The following is a 27,332-nucleotide window of genomic DNA, read 5'->3' as shown; positions in this document are numbered from 1 at the left end:
CAGAGAGAACACACCACACTCCTCACAGAGAGTCACACGGAGCGTTAATCAAACCCACAACCTCCAGGACCCTGCAGCTGTGTGACTGCGACACAACCTGCCGCCCCCGACTGAATGAGTGTGTGTGAAACTGTCCACAGTTGTGTGTGTGTGTGTGCGTGTGTCTGTGTGTGTGTCTATGTGTGTGTGTGTGTCTGTGTGTGAGTGACTGAGTGAGTGTGTGTGTGAAACTGTCGACAGTTGTGTGACACAGAGAGAACACACCATACTCCTCACAGACAGTCACCCGGAGGAAACCCACGCAGACACAGAGAGAACACACCACACTCCTCACAGACAGTCACCCGGAGGAAACCCACGCAGACACAGACAGAACACACCACACTCCTCACAGTCACCCGGAGGAAACCCACGCAGACACAGAGAGAACACACCACACTCCTCACAGACAGTCACCCGGAGGAAACCCACGCAGACACAGAGAGAACACACCACACTCCTCACAGACAGTCACCCGGAGGAAACCCACGCAGACACAGAGAGAATACACCACACTCCTCACAGACAGTCACCCGGAGGAAACCCACGCAGACACAGAGAGAATACACCACACTCCTCACAGACAGTCACCTGGAGGAAACCCACGCAGACACAGAGAGAACACACCATACTCCTCACAGACAGTCACCTGGAGGAAACCCACGCAGACACAGAGAGAACACACCACACTCCTCACAGACAGTCACCCGGAGGAAACCCATGCAGATAAAGGGAGAACACACCACACTCCTCACAGACAGTCACCCGGAGGAAACCCATGCAGATACAGGGAGAACACACCACACTCCTCACAGACAGTCACCCGGAGGAAACCCATGCAGATACAGGGAGAACACACCACACTCCTCACAGACAGTCATACGGAGCGTGAATCAAACCCACAACCTCCAGGTCCCTGGAGCTGTGTGACTGCGACACAACCTGCCGCCCCCGACTGAATGAGTGTGTGTGAAACTGTCCACAGTTGTGTGTGTGTGTGTGTGTGCGTGTGTCTGTGTGTGTGTCTATGTGTGTGTGTGTGTGTGTCTGTGTGTGAGTGACTGAGTGAGTGTGTGTGTGTGTCTGTGTGTGAGTGACTGAGTGAGTGTGTGTGTGTGTGTGCGTGTGTGTGTGTGTATGTGTGTGTGAGTGACTGAGTGAGTGTGTGTGTGTGTGTGTCTGTGTGTGAGTGACTGAGTGAGTTTTGTAGAAAAACAAAGAAACACATGGATATGTTGCTAAATTAATCAATAAAACTAATGATATACAGTGCAATACATGACATAAGACATTTATTAAACTCTATGTATATATAATGTATGTCACACAGCTGCAGGGTCCTAGAGATTGTGGGTTTGAGTCTCACTCCGGGTGACTGTCTGTGAGGAGTTGGTGTGTTCTCTCTGTGTCTGCGTGGGTTTCCTCCGGGTGACTGTCTGTGAGGAGTGTGGTGTGTTCTCCCTGTGTCTGCGTGGGTTTCCTCCGGGTGACTGTCTGTGAGGAGTGTGGTGTGTTCTCTCTGTGTCTGAGTGGGTTTCCTCCGGGTGACTGTCTGTGAGGAGTGTGGTGTGTTCTCTCTGTGTCTGCGTGGGTTTCCTCCGGGTGACTGTCTGTGAGGAGTGTGGTGTGTTCTCCCTGTGTCTGCGTGGGTTTCCTCCGGGTGACTGTCTGTGAGGAGTGTGGTGTGTTCTCTCTGTGTCTGCGTGGGTTTCCTCCGGGTGGCTGTCTGTGAGAAGTGTGGTGTGTTCTCTCTGTGTCTGCGTGGGTTTCCTCCGGGTGACTGTCTGTCAGGAGTGTGGTGTGTTCTCTCTGTGTCTGTGTGTGTTTCCTGCGGGTGACTGTCTGTGAGGAGTATGGTGTGTTCTCTCTGTGTCTGTGTGGGTTTCCTCTGGGTGACTGTCTGTGAAGGAGTGTGGTGTGTTCTCTCTGTGTCTGCATGGGGTTTCCTCCGGGTGACTGTCTGTCAGGAGTGTGGTGTGTTCTCTCTGTGTCTGTGTGTGTTTCCTGCGGGTGACTGTCTGTGAGGAGTATGGTGTGTTCTCTCTGTGTCTGTGTGGGTTTCCTCCGGGTGACTGTCTGTGAGGAGTGTGGTGTGTTCTCTCTGTGTCTGCGTGGGTTTCCTCCGGGTGGCTGTCTGTGAGAAGTGTGGTGTGTTCTCTCTGTGTCTGCGTGGGTTTCCTCCGGGTGACTGTCTGTCAGGAGTGTGGTGTGTTCTCTCTGTGTCTGTGTGTGTTTCCTGCGGGTGACTGTCTGTGAGGAGTATGGTGTGTTCTCTCTGTGTCTGTGTGGGTTTCCTCTGGGTGACTGTCTGTGAGGAGTGTGGTGTGTTCTCTCTGTGTCTGCATGGGGTTTCCTCGGGTGACTGTCTGTCAGGAGTGTGGTGTGTTCTCTCTGTGTCTGTGTGTGTTTCCTGCGGGTGACTGTCTGTGAGGAGTATGGTGTGTTCTCTCTGTGTCTGTGTGGGTTTCCTCTGGGTGACTGTCTGTGAGGAGTGTGGTGTGTTCTCTCTGAATGAGTGTGTGTGAAACTGTCCACAGTTGTGTGTGTGTGTGTGTGTGCATGTGTCTGTGTGTGTGTCTATGTGTGTGTGTGTGTGTGTCTGTGTGTGAGTGACTGAGTGAGTGTGTGTGTGTGTGTGCGTGTGTGTGTGTGTATGTGTGTGTGAGTGACTGAGTGAGTGTGTGTGTGTGTGTGTCTGTGTGTGAGTGACTGAGTGAGTGTGTGTGTGTCTGTGTGTGAGTGACTGAGTGAGTGTGTGTGTGAAACTGTCCACAGGTGTGTGTGTGTGTGTGTGAGAGAGAGTGACTGTGTGTGTGTGTGTGTGTGAGAGAGAGTGACTGTGTGTGTGTGTGTGTGTGTGTACGAGAGAGAGTGACTGTGTGTGTGTGTGTGGCTGGGACTGATCAGTGGGAGTGACCACTCCTCGGTCAGACCTCTGTGTCTGTGATGTTTTGGGGTTGTACTCGAATTATGAGAATTCCTCGGAAAACCTCCTGTATCCTGAAGATAATGGGAAGGGGTGTCTGGAATAGTGCGATGCGGTTTGTGATTTTATTCCTGAAACGGCAGCGGCTGAATCACGCGTAGCAGCAGCTGGACAATAAGCCAAAAGATTAAAAACTAAAGCACACGTCTGGGGTTTAAAGGACTTTAGTGCACCACTCTGCAGCTGAGTGTTTAAACTCACTCAGCCGTTCCCTCACGATGTTGCCATAACGCACTGCATTCCTCTCTGCTTCTTGCTTAAGTAACACTCTTTACACACAGACTGACACACCTTGGCTGCGAGGGGCTGGGTCTCAGTGGACCTCTTTGATCCTGACTTGTTCAGGGCTGTGGAATTGCTCAACCTCACTTTGGAAAGAGGAGGAAAAAAGAACAGGACGCCGGACAATAGGCGGAATATGAACTGACAGGACATTTGATACTACATTACACACTCAGAATTGCTTTTTATCATGGAGCTATGGCTCTGACGATGGTGTCAAAGGAGGCACAGTTCTAGAGCTACAACAACACTGCTCCCGCACAGGCCTCTGATCTGAGATACAGTTAAAGACTGTGAAAAATACTGCACACTTACAACAATAACATCATCATCATCATCTATAAGACATCATCACACACACACACACACAAATACACACACACACACAACTTTCGACAGTTTCACACACACACTCACTCAGTCACTCACAGACACACACACACACACACACACACACAACTGTGGACAGTTTCACACACACACACACACCTGTGGACAGTTTCACACACTCACCCAGTCACACACTCACCCAGTCACACACACACACACATAGACACACAAATGCACACTCTCACACACACACAAACACCTGTGGACAGTTTCACACACTCACCCAGTCACTCACACACACACACACACACACACACAGTGGACAGTCACTCCACCTGTTTGGACTGTGGGAGGAACACATCACACTCCTCACAGACAGAGACCCGAGGTGGGAATTGAATCCACTACCGCAGGACCCTGGAGCTGTGTGGAGGGAACACACCCCTGGCTCCTCCATGTCCTCCTCCTTATGCCAACAGAGGACTGATAAAGTGGCTGGGGGGTGGGGGTGGTATAAAGAGGGGTGTTTCTGATAAAGTGGCCGGGGGTGTGGGTGGTATAAAGAGGGGTGTATAAAGAGGGAACACAGCCCTGGCTCCTCCATGTCCTCCTCCTTATGCCAACAGAGGACTGATAAAGTGGCTGGGGGGTGGGGGTGGTATAAAGAGGGGTGTTTCTGATAAAGTGGCCGGGGGTGTGGGTGGTATAAAGAGGGGTGTATAAAGAGGGAACACAGCCCTGGCTCCTCCATGTCCTCCTCCTTATGCCAACAGACGATGTGGTCTCTGACTTTCGCACAGTGAAAATGTCCTGTGTTATTAAAGGCAGCCTACAGCACGTTCCATGACATCATTTCAACCTCCTGCGTCACTGAGAAACCACACCTCGTCCACTCCCTGCGCCCCCCCCCCCCCCCCCCCCAGCAGTACCACCCTGTTACTCATCCACCTGGAGCCCCCTGAGGAGCTGTACACTCCCACCACAGCTCCCTCAAGGCCTTCTCACAATGCCAGGCAAGCCTTAGTGTCCCTCCAGTTCTGGACTTATACCATCACCTGCAGGTTGTGCTGGAATGGAGAGGGCTCAGGATAAATGTCGCCCTCTGGTGGACAATTTTATTTAAATTAAACATTATTGATGATGTACTAAAAAATATCCATCCATCCATTATCTGTAACCGCTTATCCAATTTAGGGTCGCGGGGGGTCCAGAGCCTACCTGGAATCATTGGGCGCAAGGCGGGAATACACCCTGGAGGGGGCGCCAGTCCTTCACAGGGCAGCACAGACACATTCACTCACACCTACGGACACTTTCGAGTCGCCAATCCACCTGCAACGTGTGTTTTTGGACTGTGGGAGGAAACCGGAGAACCCGGAGGAAACCCACGCGGACACGGGGAGAACACACCAACTCCTCACAGACAGTCACCCGGAGCGGGAATCGAACCCACAACCTCCAGGCCCCTGGAGCTGTGTGACTGCGACACTACCTGCTGTGCCATCGTGCCGCCCTTACTAAAAAACAGTGTTTCCAAAAATAATTAAATGCACAATTTAATTATAATTTCTGTTTAAGATAATTAACAAGGAGGGGTGTTTCTGATAAAGTGGCCGGGGGGTGGGGGTGGTATAAAGAGGGGTGTTTCTGATAAAGTGGCCGGGGGGTGGGGGTGATATAAAGAGGGGTGTTTCTGATAAAGTGGCCGGGGGTGGGGGTGGTATAAAGAGGGGAGTTTCTGATAAAGTGGCCAGGGTTGGAGGTGGTATAAAGAGGGGTGTTTCTGATAAAGTGGCCAGGGGGTGGAGGTGGTATAAAGAGGGGTGTTTCTGATAAAGTGGCCAGGGGGTGGGGGTGGTATAAAGAGGGGTGTTTCTGATAAAGTGGCCGGGGGGTGGAGGTGGTATAAAGAGGGGTGTTTCTGATAAAGTGGCCAGGGGGTGGGGGTGGTATAAAGAGGGGTGTTTCTGATAAAATGGCCAGGGGGTGGAGGTGGTATAAAGAGGGGTGTTTCTGATAAAGTGGCCGGGAGGTGGGGGTGATATAAAGAGGGGTGTTTCTGATAAAGTGGCCGGGGGGTGTGGGTGGTATAAAGAGGGGTGTTTCTGATAAAGTGGCCGGGGGGTGGGGGTGGTATAAAGAGGGGTGTTTCTGATAAAGTGGCCAGGGGGTGGAGGTGGTATAAAGAGGGGTGTTTCTGATAAAGTGGCCAGGGGGTGGGGGTGGTATAAAGAGGGGTGTTTCTGATAAAGTGGCCGGGGGGTGTGGGTGGTATAAAGAGGGGTGTTTCTGATAAAGTGGCCGGGGGTGGGGGTGGTATAAAGAGGGGTGTTTCTGATAAAGTGGCCGGGGGTGGGGGTGGTATAAAGAGGGGTGTTTCTGATAAAGTGGCCAGGGGGTGGGGGTGGTATAAAGAGGGGTGTTTCTGATAAAGTGGCCGGGGGGTGGAGGTGGTATAAAGAGGGGTGTTTCTGATAAAGTGGCCAGGGGGTGGGGGTGGTATAAAGAGGGGTGTTTCTGATAAAGTGGCCGTGGGGTGGGGGTGATATAAAGAGGGGTGTTTCTGATAACGTGGCCAGGGGGTGGAGGTGGTATAAAGAGGGGTGTTTCTGATAAAGTGGCCGGGGGGTGGGGGTGATATAAAGAGGGGTGTTTCTGATAAAGTGGCCGGGGGGTGGGGGTGATATAAAGAGGGGTGTTTCTGATAAAGTGGCCGGGGGGTGGGGGTGATATAAAGAGGGGTGTTTCTGATAAAGTGGCCGGGGGGTGGGGGTGATATAAAGAGGGGTGTTTCTGATAAAGTGGCCGGGGGGTGGAGGTGGTATAAAGAGGGGTGTTTCTGATAAAGTGGCCGGGGGGTGGAGGTGGTATAAAGAGGGGTGTTTCTGATAAAGTGGCCGGGGGGTGGAGGTGGTATAAAGAGGGGTGTTTCTGATAAAGTGGCCGGGGGGTGGGGGTGATATAAAGAGGGGTGTTTCTGATAAAGTGGCCGGGGGGTGGGGGTGATATAAAGAGGGGTGTTTCTGATAAAGTGGCCGGGGGGTGGGGGTGATATAAAGAGGGGTGTTTCTGATAAAGTGGCCGGGGGGTGGAGGTGGTATAAAGAGGGGTGTTTCTGATAAAGTGGCCGGGGGGTGGAGGTGGTTTAAAGAGGGGTGTTTCTGATAAAGTGGCCGGGGGGTGGGGGTGATATAAAGAGGGGTGTTTCTGATAAAGTGGCCGGGGGGTGGGGGTGATATAAAGAGGGGTGTTTCTGATAAAGTGGCCGGGGGGTGGAGGTGGTTTAAAGAGGGGTGTTTCTGATAAAGTGGCCGGGGGGTGGGGGTGATATAAAGAGGGGTGTTTCTGATAAAGTGGCCGGGGGGTGGAGGTGGTTTAAAGAGGGGTGTTTCTGATAAAGTGGCCGGGGGGTGGGGGTGATATAAAGAGGGGTGTTTCTGATAAAGTGGCCGGGGGGTGGAGGTGGTTTAAAGAGGGGTGTTTCTGATAAAGTGGCCGGGGGGTGGAGGTGGTATAAAGAGGGGTGTTTCTGATAAAGTGGCCGGGGGGTGGGGGTGATATAAAGAGGGGTGTTTCTGATAAAGTGGCCGGGGGGTGGGGGTGATATAAAGAGGGGTGTTTCTGATAAAGTGGCCGGGGGGTGGGGGTGATATAAAGAGGGGTGTTTCTGATAAAGTGGCCGGGGGGTGGGGGTGATATAAAGAGGGGTGTTTCTGATAAAGTGGCCGGGGGGTGGAGGTGGTATAAAGAGGGGTGTTTCTGATAAAGTGGCCGGGGGGTGGAGGTGGTATAAAGAGGGGTGTTTCTGATAAAGTGGCCGGGGGGTGGAGGTGGTATAAAGAGGGGTGTTTCTGATAAAGTGGCCGGGGGGTGGGGGTGATATAAAGAGGGGTGTTTCTGATAAAGTGGCCGGGGGGTGGGGGTGATATAAAGAGGGGTGTTTCTGATAAAGTGGCCGGGGGGTGGGGGTGATATAAAGAGGGGTGTTTCTGATAAAGTGGCCGGGGGGTGGAGGTGGTATAAAGAGGGGTGTTTCTGATAAAGTGGCCGGGGGGTGGAGGTGGTATAAAGAGGGGTGTTTCTGATAAAGTGGCCGGGGGGTGGAGGTGGTTTAAAGAGGGGTGTTTCTGATGAAGTGGCCGGGGGGTGGGGGTGATATAAAGAGGGGTGTTTCTGATAAAGTGGCCGGGGGGTGGGGGTGATATAAAGAGGGGTGTTTCTGATAAAGTGGCCGGGGGGTGGAGGTGGTTTAAAGAGGGGTGTTTCTGATAAAGTGGCCGGGGGGTGGGGGTGATATAAAGAGGGGTGTTTCTGATAAAGTGGCCGGGGGGTGGAGGTGGTTTAAAGAGGGGTGTTTCTGATAAAGTGGCCGGGGGGTGGGGGTGATATAAAGAGGGGTGTTTCTGATAAAGTGGCCGGGGGGTGGAGGTGGTTTAAAGAGGGGTGTTTCTGATAAAGTGGCCGGGGGGTGGAGGTGGTATAAAGAGGGGTGTTTCTGATAAAGTGGCCGGGGGGTGGGGGTGATATAAAGAGGGGTGTTTCTGATAAAGTGGCCAGGGGGTGGGGGTGATATAAAGAGGGGTGTTTCTGATAAAGTGGCCGGGGGGTGGGGGTGATATAAAGAGGGGTGTTTCTGATAAAGTGGCCGGGGGGTGTGGGTGGTATAAAGAGGGGTGTTTCTGATAAAGTGGCCGGGGGGTGGGGGTGATATAAAGAGGGGTGTTTCTGATAAAGTGGCCGGGGGGTGTGGGTGGTATAAAGAGGGGTGTTTCTGATAAAGTGGCCGGGGGGTGGGGGTGATATAAAGAGGGGTGTTTCTGATAAAGTGGCCGGGGGGTGTGGGTGGTATAAAGAGGGGTGTTTCTGATAAAGTGGCCGGGGGGTGGGGGTGATATAAAGAGGGGTGTTTCTGATAAAGTGGCCGGGGGGTGGAGGTGGTATAAAGAGGGGTGTTTCTGATAAAGTGGCCGGGGGGTGGGGGTGATATAAAGAGGGGTGTTTCTGATAAAGTGGCCGGGGGGTGGAGGTGGTATAAAGAGGGGTGTTTCTGATAAAGTGGCCGGGGGGTGGAGGTGGTATAAAGAGGGGTGTTTCTGATAAAGTGGCCGGGGGGTGGAGGTGGTATAAAGAGGGGTGTTTCTGATAAAGTGGCCGGGGGGTGGGGGTGATATAAAGAGGCGTGTTTCTGATAAAGTGGCCGGGGGGTGGGGGTGATATAAAGAGGGGTGTTTCTGATAAAGTGGCCGGGGGGTGGGGGTGATATAAAGAGGGGTGTTTCTGATAAAGTGGCCGGGGGGTGGAGGTGGTATAAAGAGGGGTGTTTCTGATAAAGTGGCCGGGGGGTGGAGGTGGTTTAAAGAGGGGTGTTTCTGATAAAGTGGCCGGGGGGTGGGGGTGATATAAAGAGGGGTGTTTCTGATAAAGTGGCCGGGGGGTGGGGGTGATATAAAGAGGGGTGTTTCTGATAAAGTGGCCGGGGGGTGGAGGTGGTTTAAAGAGGGGTGTTTCTGATAAAGTGGCCGGGGGGTGGGGGTGATATAAAGAGGGGTGTTTCTGATAAAGTGGCCGGGGGGTGGGGGTGATATAAAGAGGGGTGTTTCTGATAAAGTGGCCGGGGGGTGGAGGTGGTATAAAGAGGGGTGTTTCTGATAAAGTGGCCGGGGGGTGGAGGTGGTTTAAAGAGGGGTGTTTCTGATAAAGTGGCCGGGGGGTGGGGGTGATATAAAGAGGGGTGTTTCTGATAAAGTGGCCGGGGGGTGGAGGTGGTTTAAAGAGGGGTGTTTCTGATAAAGTGGCCGGGGGGTGGAGGTGGTATAAAGAGGGGTGTTTCTGATAAAGTGGCCGGGGGGTGTGGGTGGTATAAAGAGGGGTGTTTCTGATAAAGTGGCCGGGGGGTGGGGGTGATATAAAGAGGGGTGTTTCTGATAAAGTGGCCAGGGGGTGGGGGTGGTATAAAGAGGGGTGTTTCTGATAAAGTGGCCGGGGGGTGGGGGTGATATAAAGAGGGGTGTTTCTGATAAAGTGGCCGGGGGGTGTGGGTGGTATAAAGAGGGGTGTTTCTGATAAAGTGGCCGGGGGGTGGGGGTGATATAAAGAGGGGTGTTTCTGATAAAGTGGCCGGGGGGTGGGGGTGATATAAAGAGGGGTGTTTCTGATAAAGTGGCCGGGGGGTGGGGGTGATATAAAGAGGGGTGTTTCTGATAAAGTGGCCGGGGGGTGGAGGTGGTATAAAGAGGGGTGTTTCTGATAAAGTGGCCGGGGGGTGGAGGTGATATAAAGAGGGGTGTTTCTGATAAAGTGGCCGGGGGGTGGGGGTGATATAAAGAGGGGTGTTTCTGATAAAGTGGCCGGGGGGTGGAGGTGATATAAAGAGGGGTGTTTCTGATAAAGTGGCCGGGGGGTGGGGGTGATATAAAGAGGGGTGTTTCCCAGTGCGTGTTGGATCAGGTGGTCCGTGGTCCGAGCTCTTCGCTGGTATTCAGGGGGCGGGGTGGGGGCGGTGTGGGGGCGTAGGGGGGATTCCTTCTGATACAATCACCGGTGACGTTGTTGTTCAGTGTTAATAACGTTTTTCTTCAGAAAACTATTCAGCGCCTATAGGAACAGACTTGCTGTGTACATCCAGATAACGATGTCTCAGTGGGAAATCCCCTGTCCACCTTCCCCGGGCCTGTCCCCTGGTGTTTACTGCCCCCGTGTGGCCGTTTGGAGAAACTGCAGCATCTCCCTTTGTCCCAGAGTCACATTCCTCTCTCTACAAACGCTGACTAGGCACATGCAGTTCCTGCCCTACAGCAGCCAAAACATGCTCAACACTAAAGCCACTCACTGTTCATTCTCTCACTCCCTCAGCTCCACTGACCACACAGGAGCACTCTGTAGTTCTACATTCACAGCTGGAGTCCATCTGTTGCTCTGCATACTTTGTCACCCCCCCTTTCCCCCTGTTCCTCAGCGCTCAGGACCCCCATAGAGCGGATGTGATGTGGTGGTGGGTTATTCTCAGCGCTGCAGTGACACTGACGTGGTGGTGGTGTGTTAGTGTGTGTTGTGCTGGTGTAGAGTGGATCAGACACAGCAGTGCTTACAGCAGTGATAACCTCAAATACCTCACACACACACACACACACACACACACATTCTAATATGATCTTACTGCTCTGATAAACAGCTTTTTAAATCTCATCTAAAGCCACCTTTGTGCATCTCATACACCAAGTGCCTGCGAGTTACAGCTGCGCAGACGTGTGTTGTCTGAGAACCCTCTAGGACATAAGCTCAGCGCTGGTTCCCTCCACCTTTCCTCCACCTTTCCCCCACCTCTACTGTCTCCAGGTGACAAGAAGAACAGAAAAAAAAGAGCCAAAACACTTCCTTGTCCCAATTTCATAAAGAGTTCTTCTGTATTTAAATAATTACACACGCAGTTCCCGGGAAAGAAAAGCACCGTAAGTTATTCCTTGTAACTTTCAGAGACATTACCACTGAACACACTCCCCCACTGAGAGAGAGAGAGAGAGAGAGAGGGGGCGGATCTGATAAAGAAGAACATGTGGGGAGGGCTCCTTTTCCTTTCACCCTTGTTTGAAGGGTATTACCCCTTTTCCAGAGTAAAGGGAGAGGGGATTCCCACCCAGCGCCGCGACGGCAGGCTCCCCCTCACTGAAGAAACTTCCAGCGCAATCGGCAGAGTGTATAAAAACACTCCTGCACAAACACACACACACACACACACACACACATACACGCGTGCGGCTCACTTGGACAGAGAGAGAGAGTGAGAGAGAGAGAGCGAAGGAGATGAAGATACGCACCAAGGTCCATCATTAACAGCTGGAGATCCTGAGGTAGGGCTCTTCTCACCTTCTCAGTTCATTCTCAGGAGTTTCTGGGTGCTGCAGGGTGCTCTGATGCTAGATCCTGACTGTGGTTCTCCTGTCATGGAAGTGTCAGCGGGTTCCTTTAAGAAGAGCTCCACGTGCACTCTTCAAAACAGAGGGTTCTTGAAAAGAAGCAGTGAAGCAGTGTATGTTTTCTGTACAGAAGCATGTGCATGGTGAGGTGGCTCTTCAGATCTGAGAGTGTGTTGTATAAGGTTCTACACAGCACCCTTGGGAAACGGTTCTACACAGCACCAAGAAAAAGGGTTCTACTATGTCCTGACAGAATAATTCATTTTGGTTCTAGAGAGAACAGTTCTCAAACAGAGGCGTATATTGAGTTCAGGTGCGTTTTGTGTAGCGTACAAATGTAATTCATTACATTTACATTTACGCATTCGGCAGACGCTTTTATCCAAAACGACTTACAAAAGAGGATCATTCAAACTACAGCACGATTTATACACAGTACCTTACATTGAGTGCAATACGCCACAAAGTAATAAGTGCATTAAAGAAAGACTTTCAGAGCAAGAGCTGGGTTTCTTGAATGCGGAGAGGGTTTCTGTTGCTCTGATGGCGCTTGGATATGAGAGAGTACCAGAGATGAGAACAGCCTCGACTGACCTGTACGGGGGGTTGGCCGTGTTAGTTGGCGCTCCTTTGAGGAACGGAGAGGGCGGGAGTCTATTGAGGTGATGGGAGCAGAGCCAGTGAATGCTGTGAAGGCCATAATTCAAGCTGTAAATCCTCTCCTGCTCTTTTGTCTTACGGTGTAGTTTTAAAACAATTCTCATTTTATTCAACACAATAATAATAACCCAGAAATGAAGAGTTAACGCGCTCCGCTCCTGATCTCACACTGAAATCTTTCAACTCACACGGACACAGTATTGTCCCCGAGAACAGAACAAACCCATCACTGTCTTCTGCAGCTTTTTCCTGAAGGAGCTCAGAACCAATAAACTCTTCACACTGCTTTATTTTTAGGTTATTTTTTCCTGGATTAGACGAGGCGAGGAGAGGCATGTTTATTTATAGAGCACTGTTCACGCGCAAGTGATTTACAGAGTAGAGAGCAGTACGATTAAAACGAACAAACACAACTATAAAAGGCATTTAAAACAGTGCAACAAAAGAAAACGTGATTAAAAAGATTCGAACAGTTAAGATGAGTTAATAAAAGGATTAAACACTAAAGTGTGCTTCCGGATTAAACACTGAGGAGTGTTTTAATCCGAACAGTAGCTGCTCCATCAGGAATGTTTTCAGTCTTGGTTTAAAAGTGTCTAAATGTCCTTCTAATGTTCTGTTGTCAGTTGTCAGTTAATACAATGACAAAAGAGCGAGACAATGTTTGAAGTTTTAAAACTTGTTTGTACACCAAATATATTCAAACATAATAACTGTGTAACTCATAAAAGAATACTATAATTAAATAATATAATAATGTGTGTTTCCCCATTGATCTGAAGAACCATTTCACCATGAAAATAGTTCTGAATATGATTCATGAATCACTTCACTACAGAATCTTTAAAGAAACCTCTTAATTAAGGGTTTTGAAGAACAGGGTGAAAAGGGGGTGAACAAAGAATGCAGAGCAACTACAGTCTTTAACTGAAGAGCTACAGAGAGACTGTGTGTGAGAGTGGAGCTGAGAGAATGGACAGTGAGTGTAGAAACAATGGTTGTTTTAATGTTATGGCTCATCAGTTCATACTACAGTCTTAAAGAATGTAGTGTACAGCCTCAGGACAGAACGCGTGGGAGAAGGGTGAGTGAAGGCTGGTGAAATCAAAAACAGAAGGTTGTATGAACGATATAAACCCTTTATTCAATGCATGTGCATATTAATCTGTGTGTGAATCTGGAGCCCACCAACCCACACACTGTGAAACAAGACAACAGTCAGTTCTCTGTGTGCTGCCTGAGTCAGAAAACACGGGATAAAACGAGACGTTCTGATTCTGCTCCGCTTCTGACGTCAAGTGCAGAGACTTTAGAATGGCCCCGCCCCCTCATCTGAGTCTGTCCAATCACAGCGCTGGACCCGTGTTTATGTGAGAGTGCAAAGACGAGGTTAAACTCAACAAAACAGACACAACGAGCGCGGAGAAATAAGAGCACTGAGTAAAAACGGAGAAGAAAGAGAACAGAGTGAAAACAGAGTGCATCGGTGGGTGCGGAGCCTACCCGGAATCACTGGGTGCAAGGCGGGAACACACCCTGGAGGGGGCACCAGTCCTTCACAGGGCGACACACACTCACACACTCACACCTACGAAACACTTTTGAGTCTCCAATCCACCTACAAACGTGTGTTTTTGGAGCGTGGGAGGAAACCGGAGCACCCGGAAGAAACCCACACAGACACAGGGAGAACACACCACACTCCTTGCAGACAGTCACCCGGAGGAAACCCACGCAGACACAGGGAGAACACACCACACTCCTCACAGACAGTCACCCGGAGGAAACCCACACAAACACAGGGATAACACACTACACTCCTCATAGACAGTCACCCGGAGGAAACCCACGCAGACACAGGGAGAACACACCACACTCCTCACAGACAGTCACCCGGAGGAAACCCACGCAGATACAGAGAGAACACACCACACTCCTCACAGACAGTCACCTGGAGGAAACCCATGCAGACACAGGGAGAACACACCACACTCCTCACAGACAGTCACCCGGAGGAAACCCACGCAGATACAGAGAGAACACACCACACTCCTCACAGACAGTCACCTGGAGGAAACCCATGCAGACACAGGGAGAACACACCACACTCCTCACAGTCACCCGGAGGAAACCCACGCAGATACAGAGAGAACACACCACACTCCTCACAGACAGTCACCTGGAGGAAACCCATGCAGACACAGGGAGAACACACCACACTCCTCACAGACAGTCACCCGGAGCGGGAATCGAACCCACAACTTCCAGGGTCCTGAAGCTGTGACAGAGACACTACCTGCTGATATATATATATATAATTAAATAAAAAAATATTTGGGACAGTTGTGGCCCTGAAATAAAGGGACTAATATGTACCATTAAGGGTCTCACAACAGTCACCATTTTTCTAAGAGTGTGTGCATACCACTTTTATTCATTAATGCTATTATTCATCAGCCATCACTTATTTATTTAACATATTAAACAAGTGAATAAACACGGTTATTGTCTAAAGCCCAGTCTAAGTATAACACGCATCTGCCCACTCACTCCTGCCCTGAGAGTGACGTCGTTTCTCTTCTTCAGCACGAGGAAATGAAAATCATTTCTTCACTGATATCTGCTCCACGCCTCAGAAATATCAGACAGAGAACAAGCTGCGAAACCCTGGAGGACTCCTCCAGTTAAACACTCACTATCATTAACTGTGTTACAGTGAAGAGAATGGATGGAATGCACACATACGGCGGAGAGCGCTGGTGTTGGGTTCGACTCGCCCTAAACACTTCTGCAGAAAGGCGGCGAGGATGACATTAGAGCGTCCTGTAGAGACACATCCGCTCAGCTACAAGGAAAAGATCATCTCGCCCACCCACTGAGATAGAGAGAGAGAGAGAGAGAGAGAGGGAGAGAGAGAGAGAGAGAGAGAGGTTCATCGTCTATATAGAGAAAAAAGACACATCTTCAAGTTAATAAATAATCAGTGTCCCACAGGGGTGTGTGTGTGAGTGAGCGAGAGAGAGAGAGAGAGAGAGAGAGAGAGAGAGAGGTGTGTGATTGACTGGGTGAGTGTGTGGAACTGTTCAAAGGTGTGAGTGTGAGAGTGACAGGGTGGGTGTGAGAGTGACAGGGTGGGTGTGAGAGTGACATGGTGAGTGGGAGAGTGACTGGGTGAGTGTGAGAGTGACAGGGTGGGTGTGAGAGTGACTGGGTGAGTGTGAGAGTGACAGGGTGGGTGTGAGAGTGACATGGTGAGTGGGAGAGTGACTGGGTGAGTGTGAGAGTGACAGGGTAGGTGTGAGAGTGACTGGGTGAGTGTGAGAGTGACAGGGTGGGTGTGAGAGTGACAGGGTGGGTGTGAGAGTGACAGGGTGGGTGTGAGAGTGACTGGGTGAGTTTGAGAGTGACAGGGTGAGTGTGAGAGTGACAGGGTGAGTGTGGGAGTGACTGGGTGAGTGTGTTATGCCTTGTGATGGACAGGTGCCTTGTGTTCCGTGTGTTTTTGCCTTGTACCCAGTGCCTGACTGACTAATTGACTGAATGAATGTGTGTAGATACAGTGGTGTGTAGGGTAGTGTAGTGCAGTGCAGCGCAATGTACTATATTGTAGTGTACTGTAGTGTAATGTACTTTAGTGTACTGTACTGTAGTGCAATGTACTGTACTGTTGTGTACTGTAGTGTATTGTAGTGTACTGTTGTGTAGTGCAATGTACTGTATTGTAGTGTACTGTAGTGTAGTATACTGTAGTGTAATGTACTGTATTGTAGTGTACTGTAGTGTAGTATACTGTAGTGTAATGTACTGTAGTGTAGTATAATGTAGTGCAATGTAATGTAGTGTACTGTTGAGTAGTGTAGTGTACTGCTGTGTATTGTACTGTACTGTTGTGTACTGTAGTGTAGTGTACTGTACTGTAGTGCAGTGTACTGTACTGTTGTGTACTGTAGTGTAGTGTACTGTTGTGTATTGTACTGTACTGTAGTGTTGTGTACTTTAGTGCAATGTACTGTTGTGTAGTTTAGTGTACTGTAGTATAGTGTACTGTTTTGTACTGTAATGTAGTGCAATAATGTAGTATACTGTAGTGTAGCGTTGTGTACTGTAGTGTAGGGTACTGTTGTGTATTGTAGTTTAGTGTACTGAAGTATAGTGTACTGTACTGTAATGTAGTGCATTGTACTGTAGTGTAGTGCAATGTACTGTATTGTAGTGTACTTTTGTGTACTGTAGTGTAGTGAGCATAACACACACTGCATGAATCATAACACACGCCGCTATGAATATGATTCTTTATTACCTGAGGGATACTCTGAGTCTACCTGAGGTCACACCTGCATTTTATCTCCTCTGTTTTACGACTTACAGTAAATGAAACGATAAGAGTGGCTCTTTAGCTGACAGCCAGTTTTAAAGGGGAAATATTTCAGGACCCCCGGGAGCAGATGGTGAAACTGGTGTGTGTACATTTGCTGATGCTGGTGTAAAAGTGTGTGAGTGTGTCCCCGTTGGAGTGAGTCTGGTGAGTCACTGGAGACCGGACTCATAAAGGGAGCACAAACGTGGAGCTCAAAGTATCGCGCTGGGCATGAGTCAAGGCGAGTCACTGGACACAAGGTTAAGGCCAGACGCGGAATAAAGCAGTAAGCAAAAACCAGCATTACACCTCGGACTTAAACCCAAGTATGGCTCCTTTTCTCTCTGTCAAACACACACACACACACACACACACACACACACACACACACGAGTGACCAGACACATATCTCGACAGCCCTAAATGACCCAAATTCTTACTAAGCACTGAATCATTCCCACATCAGTCAGACGTGTGACATCAGCGCTGTGTTGTGCTCCAGTTTATTTCCTTTTGGAAACATGTTCGCTGATGTAGGAGATTTTTTTTGCACATGGAAATAATACACACATTTGTAACTACTTTAAATGACACAGATCAGCCATAACATTAAAACCACCTCCTTTTTTAAAAGCTGATTGTTCCAATGACCATAGAAGAGCACTGTCTAGATCCACAACTGGAGTCCATCTGTTGCTCTGCATACTTTGTCACCCCCCTTTCCCCCCTGTCCCTCAGCGCTGCAGTGACACTGACGTGGTGGTGGTGTGTTAGTGTGTGTATATATATGAACATTTCATCATGTGTGGACCAAGAGAATCACTCCAAAATTACTCTGAATAAAACCTTTTATTTATTTATCATTAAACTTATACAGCACCTTTCTATATTTCTCTATAATTATAATTATATTTATATATCTGCCAAAATATTAACTCTACAGGAAAACACATTCTTAACTTTTAATGGAAGTGAATGTGAAAATATTTTATTTAAAATAATTTTGGAGCGTTTCTATTGGTTCATGGAGATATATGTTTTAAATATAATGTTAATATATATCATAGTAGTTTATTAAATATTTTCGCTTGCTGTGTGTGTGTGTGTGTAATATATATGTGTGTGTGTGTGTGTTTGTAATATATATGTGTGTGTGTGTGTGTGTGTAATATATATATGTGTGTGTGTGTGTAATATATATGTGTGTGTGTGTGTGTAATATATATGTGTGTGTGTGTGTGTGTAATATATATATGTGTGTGTGTGTGTACTATATATGTGTGTGTGTGTGTAATATATATATGTGTGTGTGTGTAATATATATGTGTGTGTGTGTAATATATATGTGTGTGTGTGTAATATATATATGTGTGTGTGTGTGTGTAATATATATGTGTGCGTGTGTGTGTAATATATATGTGTGTGTGTGTAATATATATGTGTGTGTGTGTGTAATATATATGTGTGTGTGTGTAATATATATGTGTGCGTGTGTGTGTAATATATATGTGTGTGTGTGTTTGTAATATATATATGTGTAATATATATATATATGTGTGTGTGTGTGTGTGTGTGTGTAATATATATGTGTGTGTGTGTGTGTGTGATATATACGTGTGCGTGTGTGTGTAATATATATATGTGTGTGTGTGGGTAATATATATATGTGTGTGTGTAATATATATGTGTGTGTGTAATATATATATATATATACACACACACACACACACACACAGGTGAGGCGGCTGTGGCGTGGCTGTGGCTGATGAAAGGTTCCTATGTAGGTCGGTGTGGATCAGTGCTGAAGGTGAGGTTTGAGGGCGTGGGCCCAGTTTCAGGTTTTTCACTCTGAAGGAACGTGTTTTGACGGACGTATCGACTCTGAGAGGTGTTTAACATGAGGGAGGAGCGTCCAGGTGCGGTCAGCGCTCAGGAAATGATTCACTAATGGCAAAATGAAGAGAAGGAAAAAACGTGACGAGGCTCTGGCGGGTGCTGAGACAGAGCCCGGACACTTTCAGAGTTGTGAGACACTTACTCATCTCGGGAAAAGCTTGGAAGACGCTGATGAGTGGAATCAGATGTGTTTAGAGTGGAGGGAAAAGTCTGGGACTGGCACCCACTGCAGTCACAGCACTGTTTCAGCATCGTCTGAATCTGTAACAGAGATTGTAATAAGAGACATGACACAGGCTTGTGATAGGAGTCAGTGGGCACTGGCTGAGTCTGTTCTGGTCAGAGCTCAGCAGTCCTCTTCTGAACATGTGGAGATGACTCGCTGTGGGAACTAGCTGTATTCTCCAGATGTAGAAGTAGAGACTCCTGACGTCACTGATTTACACTTTCCACATTGTAATACACTGTAAAAACCTAATTAAAAGCAATTAAGTCACTGTATGATTATTAAAAACAGCTGTAAGAGCTCCTGAGAAGCGTTAGGCGAAGATCGGGGTTGTGTGTGTGTGTGTGTGTGTGTGTGTGTGTGTGTGTGTCAGGAGTGTATGAATTTGTGGGGACCCCCAGCTTTGCCCCACAGTGTAAATCAACACATTTTAAGGTGAAGAAGTGTTTTAAAGGGTTTAAAGGTTAATCAAGAACCTTATGAAAAAGTTCATTCTAAGTCTCCACAAAATGAATGGAAATCTATGTACGGTTCCCACAATGTGTTAAATACGGAGGCATCATTTCACTGTACTATGTAATATTATGTAATATAAGCACACTTTAGAAACAAATAATCTCCCAACTATTTAAAGGAACCTCTGCACTCAGTAGAGTTCTCACTATCAACCCCCACCCCCTCTTCCTTACAAAAGGAAGGTGAGTGGTCTAGCATCGGCGGGCTGTGGAGGAGCGGCGTGGAGAACAGAGAGGGTCAGGGGGTGTTGGAGCAAGTTGTTGCTGAGCTGTGATTGACTCAGTGCCTTTAATCTGCTCCCACATCTTCAGCCGTACACTCTCCAGAGTTCCAGTGAAAAGGCACGGCTATGACACAGCTCTGAGCCACGAGAGAGAGAAAGAGAGAGAGAGAGAGAGAGAGTCAGTCACTCCTCTCTCACTCATTCATTCAGTTCCTCCAGTCTGTGCGGGAGCAGGAGCTCATTCACACCTCCAGTGACTTACAACCGGCCGAGAAACACCTGGAGCAGGGACCCGTAAGTAAACATTAAATATTTAAAGGAAAAGTGCGTTTACTGAGTACACACTGTAAACCCAGGCTCGTCAGATCAAGCTGAGGACACCTTAATGTGGAAAGAAGCTGCGGATCTGGGTTTATTCAACTCAGACAGGCTCTGATCGAACAGATCCACAGCTCAGGATCAGTGTAGATCAACAGAATTAATATTCTACAATAATTCAAACTCCTCAGAGCTAGTCGTGTCCTATTTAGAGTTTCTCTGTGTCACATATAAACAAGTTAAACTTTACCAAGCTGAGGTCAGACACATGGACTTCCCTAAAACAAGCTACGAGAGGGTTTAGTTTAGAAATAATAACAATAATAACTTTAATAATCATAACTATATTTACATTGATACCACTGCTAACAAAAATAAATAAAAATAATACGTATTCCTCTAACAATAGAACAGTAGTGGAACACTAATACAATCCACTGCTGCTACTATTGTTATTTAATAATAATTATAAATGACATTAAACAATAACTATAATAATCTACTACTATTATTTAAATAATAAATATAAATAAAATAATAATCATAATAAAAAAACACTATAATAACAACAACTCAAGGTTATCTTACATCACAGAAAACACTAAACCAATCAAAACAATCCAACTTTTCTGTTAAAAAAGTGATTTTACTCAACGTTATAGAGGTTTGCCGCTTTTATTATTTATTTTATGATTGTATCATTCACTGAATTTAACGTGAAACATCTTGAGATGTTCCTCTAAATGAAAGTCCCATTATTAACATGTTTATATATGTTTATAAAGTATTATTATTATTATTTAATTAACTTCCAGTAATGAGTTCTGACAACAGGAGGAAATAAGTCTCAGTAACTGTGTGTTTAAAAGTGAAAACATATTTCTTTTACCTTGTGCGAAGCTTTAAATAACAGCTGTATTTCAGGCGTATTTTCCTGTTATTTTTAAAAAAAATAAACACAGCTTTCTGCTGTAAAGTGTCCTGTCTTTATTGTTATACCCAGCTCTTTACTGTGAACTGAAAGCAGTGTGAAGGCAGTGGGTCACGTGATAAGGAGCAGTGCGGGAGTGGCAGAGCCAAACCTTCACACTGTGTTCCCCTCTCATAATGTGTTCCCATAATGCCCTGCACCGCGGAGATAAAGGCGCTGTTAGCCCTGTTGTTGTTTGTTTGTCGTTGTGGCTGTGTGTTTGTTTGCGGTGTGTAATGTGTTGTGTATCCGGACGGTGGTTTGTGGTGATGTGAAGCCCCCACCCATGTGTGTTCAGAGTATTAAAGGATAAATCTACAATTGTAGGGAAACACTGCTCTCTCTGGTTTGTTAATGTTCAGAAGCTCTGCGTTTTTTAACGTGGAATGGTGTTTTGTGGGAAAAAAACTGACTGTTGCTTGTACGCTGTTTGTTTTATTCACTGTCGGAATCACCATAGGAACTCATTTGTAACTCGAGGTGTTTAGTTTTGTAGCACTGTCGCTAATGCAGTTAGCCGTCTCTAGATTTTGGAGACATTTCCACCTTAAATGATAAGCAACAGCAAAAATAAGTCAGTGTTAACCATCTGTGGAGCAGGAATAGAGCAACATTCTCATCTCGGTTCATGGTTTCCAACATCTGGAGGGGACCAAATGATGAGGAAATTCTTTAAAAGGTGTCGATTAAAACCGTGAATGTCACCTTTAAATCAAATCAAATCAAATTTATTTATATAGCGCTTTTCACAACTGATGTTGTCACAAAGCAGCTTCACAGAATTCCATAATTCCAAGAATAAGTGGTGGAGTTATGAGTGATCAGTGGAGAGTGAGTGCTCAATGAGTGTAAAGTGTGTTCCTCAACCTCCCTCTCAACCCCAAGGCACTACAACACTGCACATGTAAATTACAGTTATAGCCTGTGTTTATAGAAAATGTGACATATACTTGTACAACACTAGGGTATTTTACAATAACTACCTGGCAACCCTGAGGAAACTGCTCACCAGTGTTGGCTCTGTCCTGGCCCCGAGGGCTGTGCCATCTCTGTGTCAGCTGGGGACTGGGCAGCTTTTGGTTTTGCTTTTGTTTTCAATGATAAAATTTGAAAAAAACACTTGTGGTCTATTAACAGTGTGTGAAAACAGCGCTTAGGAACAATACTCTTCCATTAGCTCTCATTAAAGTTAAGACTGTTAAACAGAGATAAGAGACGGAGATAAGAGTTTTTGCTCTGATAAGAAACTAACAAGTAAATGTACTTAGAGGATTATCTGTGTAAAGATAAATAAGTTACTAGGTCCTGGGTGGGACCCACTCCCCACTCCCCAGGTCACTGTCTGTGAGGAGTGTGGTGTGTTCTCCCTGTGTTTGCGTGGGTTTCCTCCGGGTGAATGTCTGTGAGGAGTGTGGTGTGTTCTCCCTGTGTCTGCGTGTGTTTCCTCCGGGCGCTCCGCTTTCCTCCCACAGTCCAAACACACACATGTCGGTAAGTGGAGTGGCTGTGTGACAGTGTCCACTGGTCCTAACTTTTCTAAACTTTATTATTTCAAAAATGATGTTTTTATTTAAAAAATTAAAGTGCCAAAATTTTACCTTTGGTTTCTGAGGTTAAGGTGAGGGTCAGGGTTAGGGTTTGGTGTTAAATAGCTACATTTCTCATTGTGTCTATGGAATGTCCTAACATTTATAGTGGAACATTTATAGTGTGTGTGTGTGTGTGTGTGTGATGCTCTCTGCAGGGTGTCAGTGTTTCTGACCATATTTTTAACCATATATAAATGTACTCACTTTCCTGCACTTTCCTGAATTCCACAGCGTCAAAGCCTGTGTCTTATGTGGGACCCAGAGCCACCTCAGGAGGCAAAAGATGGCAAGATGTTGGCATAGCTGTTTGCCTTTACCCTGCTATGCCTCCATATTGCCATTTTTTAACGTCCATTTAACATCCAAATCAAGCAGAACACACACCTGGACATTTTCAAAAGCTGTGAATACAACTCAACAAATCAACCCTGAGGATGGTGCAGAAGTCAGAGACCAGCTCTCTTTTAGTTAACCTCCACTGACAAAACTGATTAGGCACAGGAACAGACACAGGAGGTGTTGTACTATTGAGATGTTTTTTTTTTTTTTTGGTGGTGATTAAAGACAACAATCTTTTAAAAGCTATAGAGACAAAAGGAACTGCCCCTGACCTGCCCCTACCATTAAAAAGCACTTACCGCATTCACCGCCGACAGAGAACAGAACGCCCTGCTCCACATTCACTTCAGATCTGAACACATCCACAGCGGTCTGCATCCATCCTTCCACAGTGAGAAGAGCAGCTCAGCACAGGGTCTGAAAGGACATGGAGCTGGAGAGGTCAACCCTGCAATGAGATAAGGAAAGAGACACAAAAGAGGCGCAAACAAACAAGACACTGGGGTTCTCCAACCAACTCCTGGGACTGAGTTTGAAGTGTGCAGGTCTCCTGAAAAGAACTGAAGCTGATAAAAGCAAATGAGGACATAATGAACACTGAAGACAAGACTGTATCTTTATTTTATGTGTTGAGGCTTTTCTAAATTCTACTGGTACATTTGTGTTTTCTTTACATTTTTCAGACACTGATTTGTTCGGAAAAGTAATGAAATTAACTTTTGAGCATAATGTAAAGATAGTGTCAGTCCAGAATTAACCACAGTCAGCTAAAAAAAACAGTTAAATGTTTATTTATTTATTTATTTATTTATTTATTTATGTATTTAATCCACATTAACCTTTTGTTTTTTTATGTAAATAAAATTTTTAAAAATAAAATCTGAAATATATTTGTATTTTTTTTTTACCATTGTAGTCATTAATAATAATAATAATAATAATAATAATATAAAGTTTCATTTTTAATGCACTCATCATATCATCACAAAAAAATGCTTTTAGTAATCTGCCACAAAATGAATAAACCAAACAATAAATTAAAAAGATAATTATTTCACACGAAAAGGAAAAACATAAAAACAAAACCAAAAAAAAAAAAAATTTAAAAAACAATAAAAAATGTAAATAATTAAAATAAATATATAATATAAAAGAATAAAGCAATCAAATCAGGTTAATTATATGCTAAATTTTAAAGAACATTTTGGGTTAGTGATTTTAAAATTTAAATTTAAATTATTAATATTTCTTCAATGATTATTTTAGCAAATATTTACTGATCTGTGCTGATCCGTAAATGACTAAGGTGAGGGCTTTTATTTTGTTTTAGATCTTAGTTTTACATGTGATTTATTTTTTAATATTTTTTATTTCCTTAATGACTTTTATCTGAGCACTCCGCGCTTCTGGAGCCGAGCTGACGGTTTGAAAAACCGTTTGTGAATTTAAATGTAAACAGAATTTAAATATAAACGGTAATAATTAGTCAATGTTGTCGATGATATAAAACCTGTTAGAGCTGAGGGCGAAGTTACAGTGACAAATACAGAGCTATATATGACATTACATCACGGTGGAAGATTTAAAAACGTTGTTTAAACAAAATTAAAACCCAAAATGTATGAATGGCTGTGTCTGAAACAGAAGGCAGAAACCGCCTTTCGTTGTTGTCTCACTGTCTCCAAGTCAGTGCCTTACAAGGCAGTATTTATAAACGAAGGTGTTTGTAGCTAACGGAGGTGCGTTAGAGGCAGGCTTTAAAAGCAGAACTATTTCAGCACGTTACCGGGACCCTCGTTCACTCGCCAAAGTAATCACAACTTTGAAGCCACTGGAGCAAAAAGCACGCAGCGTTTACACAAGCTTTAATTTCACAACTCAGCGCCTTCCCCCTCAGAGTACAGCCTTCCCACTCACTTCACATGTTAAAGAAACACAACATTTAATTACACCTTTATTGTAAAATGTTCGTTTCTTTGTTTATTAAAGACTGAATTAATAATAATATTCAAATTCTTCCTTCTTCGTCATTTAAAGTGATCCGAATGTTACTATCTGTGTTTATTTGAGCATTTATCTACTTAAATAAAACATTGTCCTTTATTTATTTAAAAGTTTTTTTTTTTTTCCCACACACTTCAATATACTGCTTTGGTTCATCTGAGCTATGTTTGTTTTACAATGTTTCCTTCATTGTGAGGCTGAGCAAGACAAGGCAGGTTTGTTTATACAGCACTTTCCTACACCGCGGCCATTCAAAGTGCTTTTAAATGTGAGAAAACAAAGATTAAAAACATAAAATATGATCAGAACAGACAGATACAACATTAGATTGAAAACTCTGAAACTCAGATGCAATATTAAGATTCACAACTTGAAATTAAATAAAAAAAAACCAAGAAATGAAATTTGAAATAAAATAAAAAGTTAAGGGTGAATAAGGACAGGGTGTGTATAAATACTTTTTAAAATATAAAATATATTAAGCAAAGTCTCTCATTAGAGAGTAAACCCTATTTTCTACTTGTTTTGTTTTGTTATTATTCTTCAGATTATTCCCTCATTCTGTAAACACTGCATTGTGTTTCAGCAGAAGACTTTTAAGGGTTGAATAAAGTGCAAAATTATATATTTATATTTTTAATTGATAAACCTTTGTTTACAGTATACAATATGTTTATAAAACATTTCATATAATAGGTTACAGTGGGAAAATAAATAAACAATTTAATGATTTGAACCTTTTTATGAACTAAACCCCCGAGTCCTGTTCTCAGTGAATGAATTAAACAGTGCCACCTGCAGGAAGAGACACTTACAGCATTCACCCGGGGACAACATAGCAATCAACAAATAACAAAACTGTAAATATCACAAATTCATTTGATGCTTTGACTCTGCAGCAGTCTTTATTATTATTATTATTATTATTAATAATAAAGAGTGGACCGTCTTTACAATCTGTAACCTGACATTAAAGAAAATCTGATGCTGAAAAACACAAAAATACAAGGTTTTGTTGTGATCTGGGAGTGAAATCAGAGGATGGAGGGAGGAAGAATCAAAGGAAGAACAGACAGAGAGTGAAATGAAGACTATAAAAGGCCAGTGAACAGAAGAAAGAAAAAGTGTATGGAGATGAAAGGGTTTGAGCACAGTTTGATACGAATGTGAAAAACATAAATAACACAAGTGTTCAAATATCTACTGAAGGTTATTAAATAACACTCAGATTCACTAAACAAGACATTCCAGAGACGTTTATTATGAGTTTATTTGAAACATTGATTTAGTTTCTGTTTGTTCACTCTGTGCCACATGGAGTGTTTTATATTCAAAGCCATCACTGAAAAACATTACATTTGTCTAAATAATAAACACTTTAATAAAGATTCAGGTGTAAAATTAAATACTTTAAAGGAAAAGGAATCTAATTATTTCACAATGTTGTCCCAGACCTCGACTGTATTTTATAAATATATAAGTTTTAAAGTGTTTATGTGTAATGTACAATTTTACTTTAAAAATCTAACATTCGGGAGGCACGGTGGCACAGCAGGTAGGTGTCGCAGTCACACAGCTTCAGGGTCCTGGAGGTTGTGGGTTCGATTCCCGCTCCGGGTGACTGTCTGTGAGGAGTGTGGTGTGTTCTCTCTGTGTCTGCGTGGGTTTCCTCCGGGTGACTGTCTGTGAGGAGTGTGGTGTGTTCTCCCTGTGTCTGCGTGGGTTTCCTCCGGGTGACTGTCTGTGAGGAGTGTGGTGTGTTCTCCCTGTGTCTGCGTGGGTTTCCTCCGGGTGACTGTCTGTGAGGAGTGTGGTGTGTTCTCCCTGTGTCTGCGTGGGTTTCCTCCGGGTGACTGTCTGTGAGGAGTGTGGTGTGTTCTCTCTGTGTCTGCGTGGGTTTCCTCCGGGTGACTGTCTGTGAGGAGTGTGGTGTGTTCTCCCTGTGTCTGCGTGGGTTTCCTCCGGGTGACTGTCTGTGAGGAGTGTGGTGTGTTCTCCCTGTGTCTGCGTGGGTTTCCTCCGGGTGACTGTCTGTGAGGAGTGTGGTGTGTTCTCCCTGTGTCTGCGTGGGTTTCCTCCGGGTGACTGTCTGTGAGGAGTGTGGTGTGTTCTCTCTGTGTCTACGTGGGTTTCCTCCGGGTGACTGTCTGTGAGGAGTGTGGTGTGTTCTCTCTGTGTCTGCGTGGGTTTCCTCCGGGTGACTGTCTGTGAGGAGTGTGGTGTGTTCTCTCTGTGTCTGCGTGGGTTTCCTCCGGGTGACTGTCTGTGAGGAGTGTGGTGTGTTCTCTCTGTGTCTGTGTGGGTTTCCTCCGGGTGACTGTCTGTGAGGAGTGTGGTGTGTTCTCCCTGTGTCTGCGTGGGTTTCCTCCAGGTGACTGTCTGTGAGGAGTGTGGTGTGTTCTCCCTGTGTCGGCTTGGGTTTCCTCTGGGTGACTGTCTGTGAGGAGTGTGGTGTGTTCTCTCTGTGTCTGTGTGGGTTTCCTCCGGGTGACTGTCTGTGAGGAGTGTGGTGTGTTCTCCCTGTGTCTACGTGGGTTTCCTCTGGGTGACTGTCTGTGAGGAGTGTGGTGTGTTCTCCCTGTGTCTGCGTGGGTTTCCTCCGGGTGACTGTCTGTGAGGAGTGTGGTGTGTTCTCCCTGTGTCTGCGTGGGTTTCCTCCGGGTGACTGTCTGTGAGGAGTGTGG

The 27,332-nt window shown here is 45.8% G+C and overlaps 1 protein-coding gene across 3 annotated transcripts in view; it reads right to left on the bottom strand.

The window, feature by feature from the left end:
- LOC136686934 (hepatocyte growth factor activator) overlaps window positions 1-23,471 on the bottom strand; it is a 49,489-nt gene extending 26,018 nt beyond the window's left edge. For 2 of the 3 annotated variants that reach the window (XM_066661034.1, XM_066661035.1), the window contains exon 1: window positions 11,452-11,529. In XM_066661034.1, coding sequence (XP_066517131.1) covers window positions 11,452-11,464 — 13 coding nt within the window. In that variant the 5' untranslated portion in view covers window positions 11,465-11,529. Of the gene's footprint in view, window positions 1-11,451; window positions 11,530-14,955; window positions 15,086-18,605; window positions 18,725-22,943 lie in introns of those variants that run through there. The other variant, XM_066661037.1, reaches the window with a different exon arrangement.
- Window positions 23,472-27,332: the final 3,861 nt, after the last annotated feature.

This window comes from Hoplias malabaricus, chromosome 2, assembly GCF_029633855.1.
Source record: "Hoplias malabaricus isolate fHopMal1 chromosome 2, fHopMal1.hap1, whole genome shotgun sequence".
NCBI classification, from domain to species: domain Eukaryota; kingdom Metazoa; phylum Chordata; class Actinopteri; order Characiformes; family Erythrinidae; genus Hoplias; species Hoplias malabaricus.
Note: the sequence above shows the minus strand (reverse complement) of the source record. Positions and strands in the feature narration are given on the sequence as shown.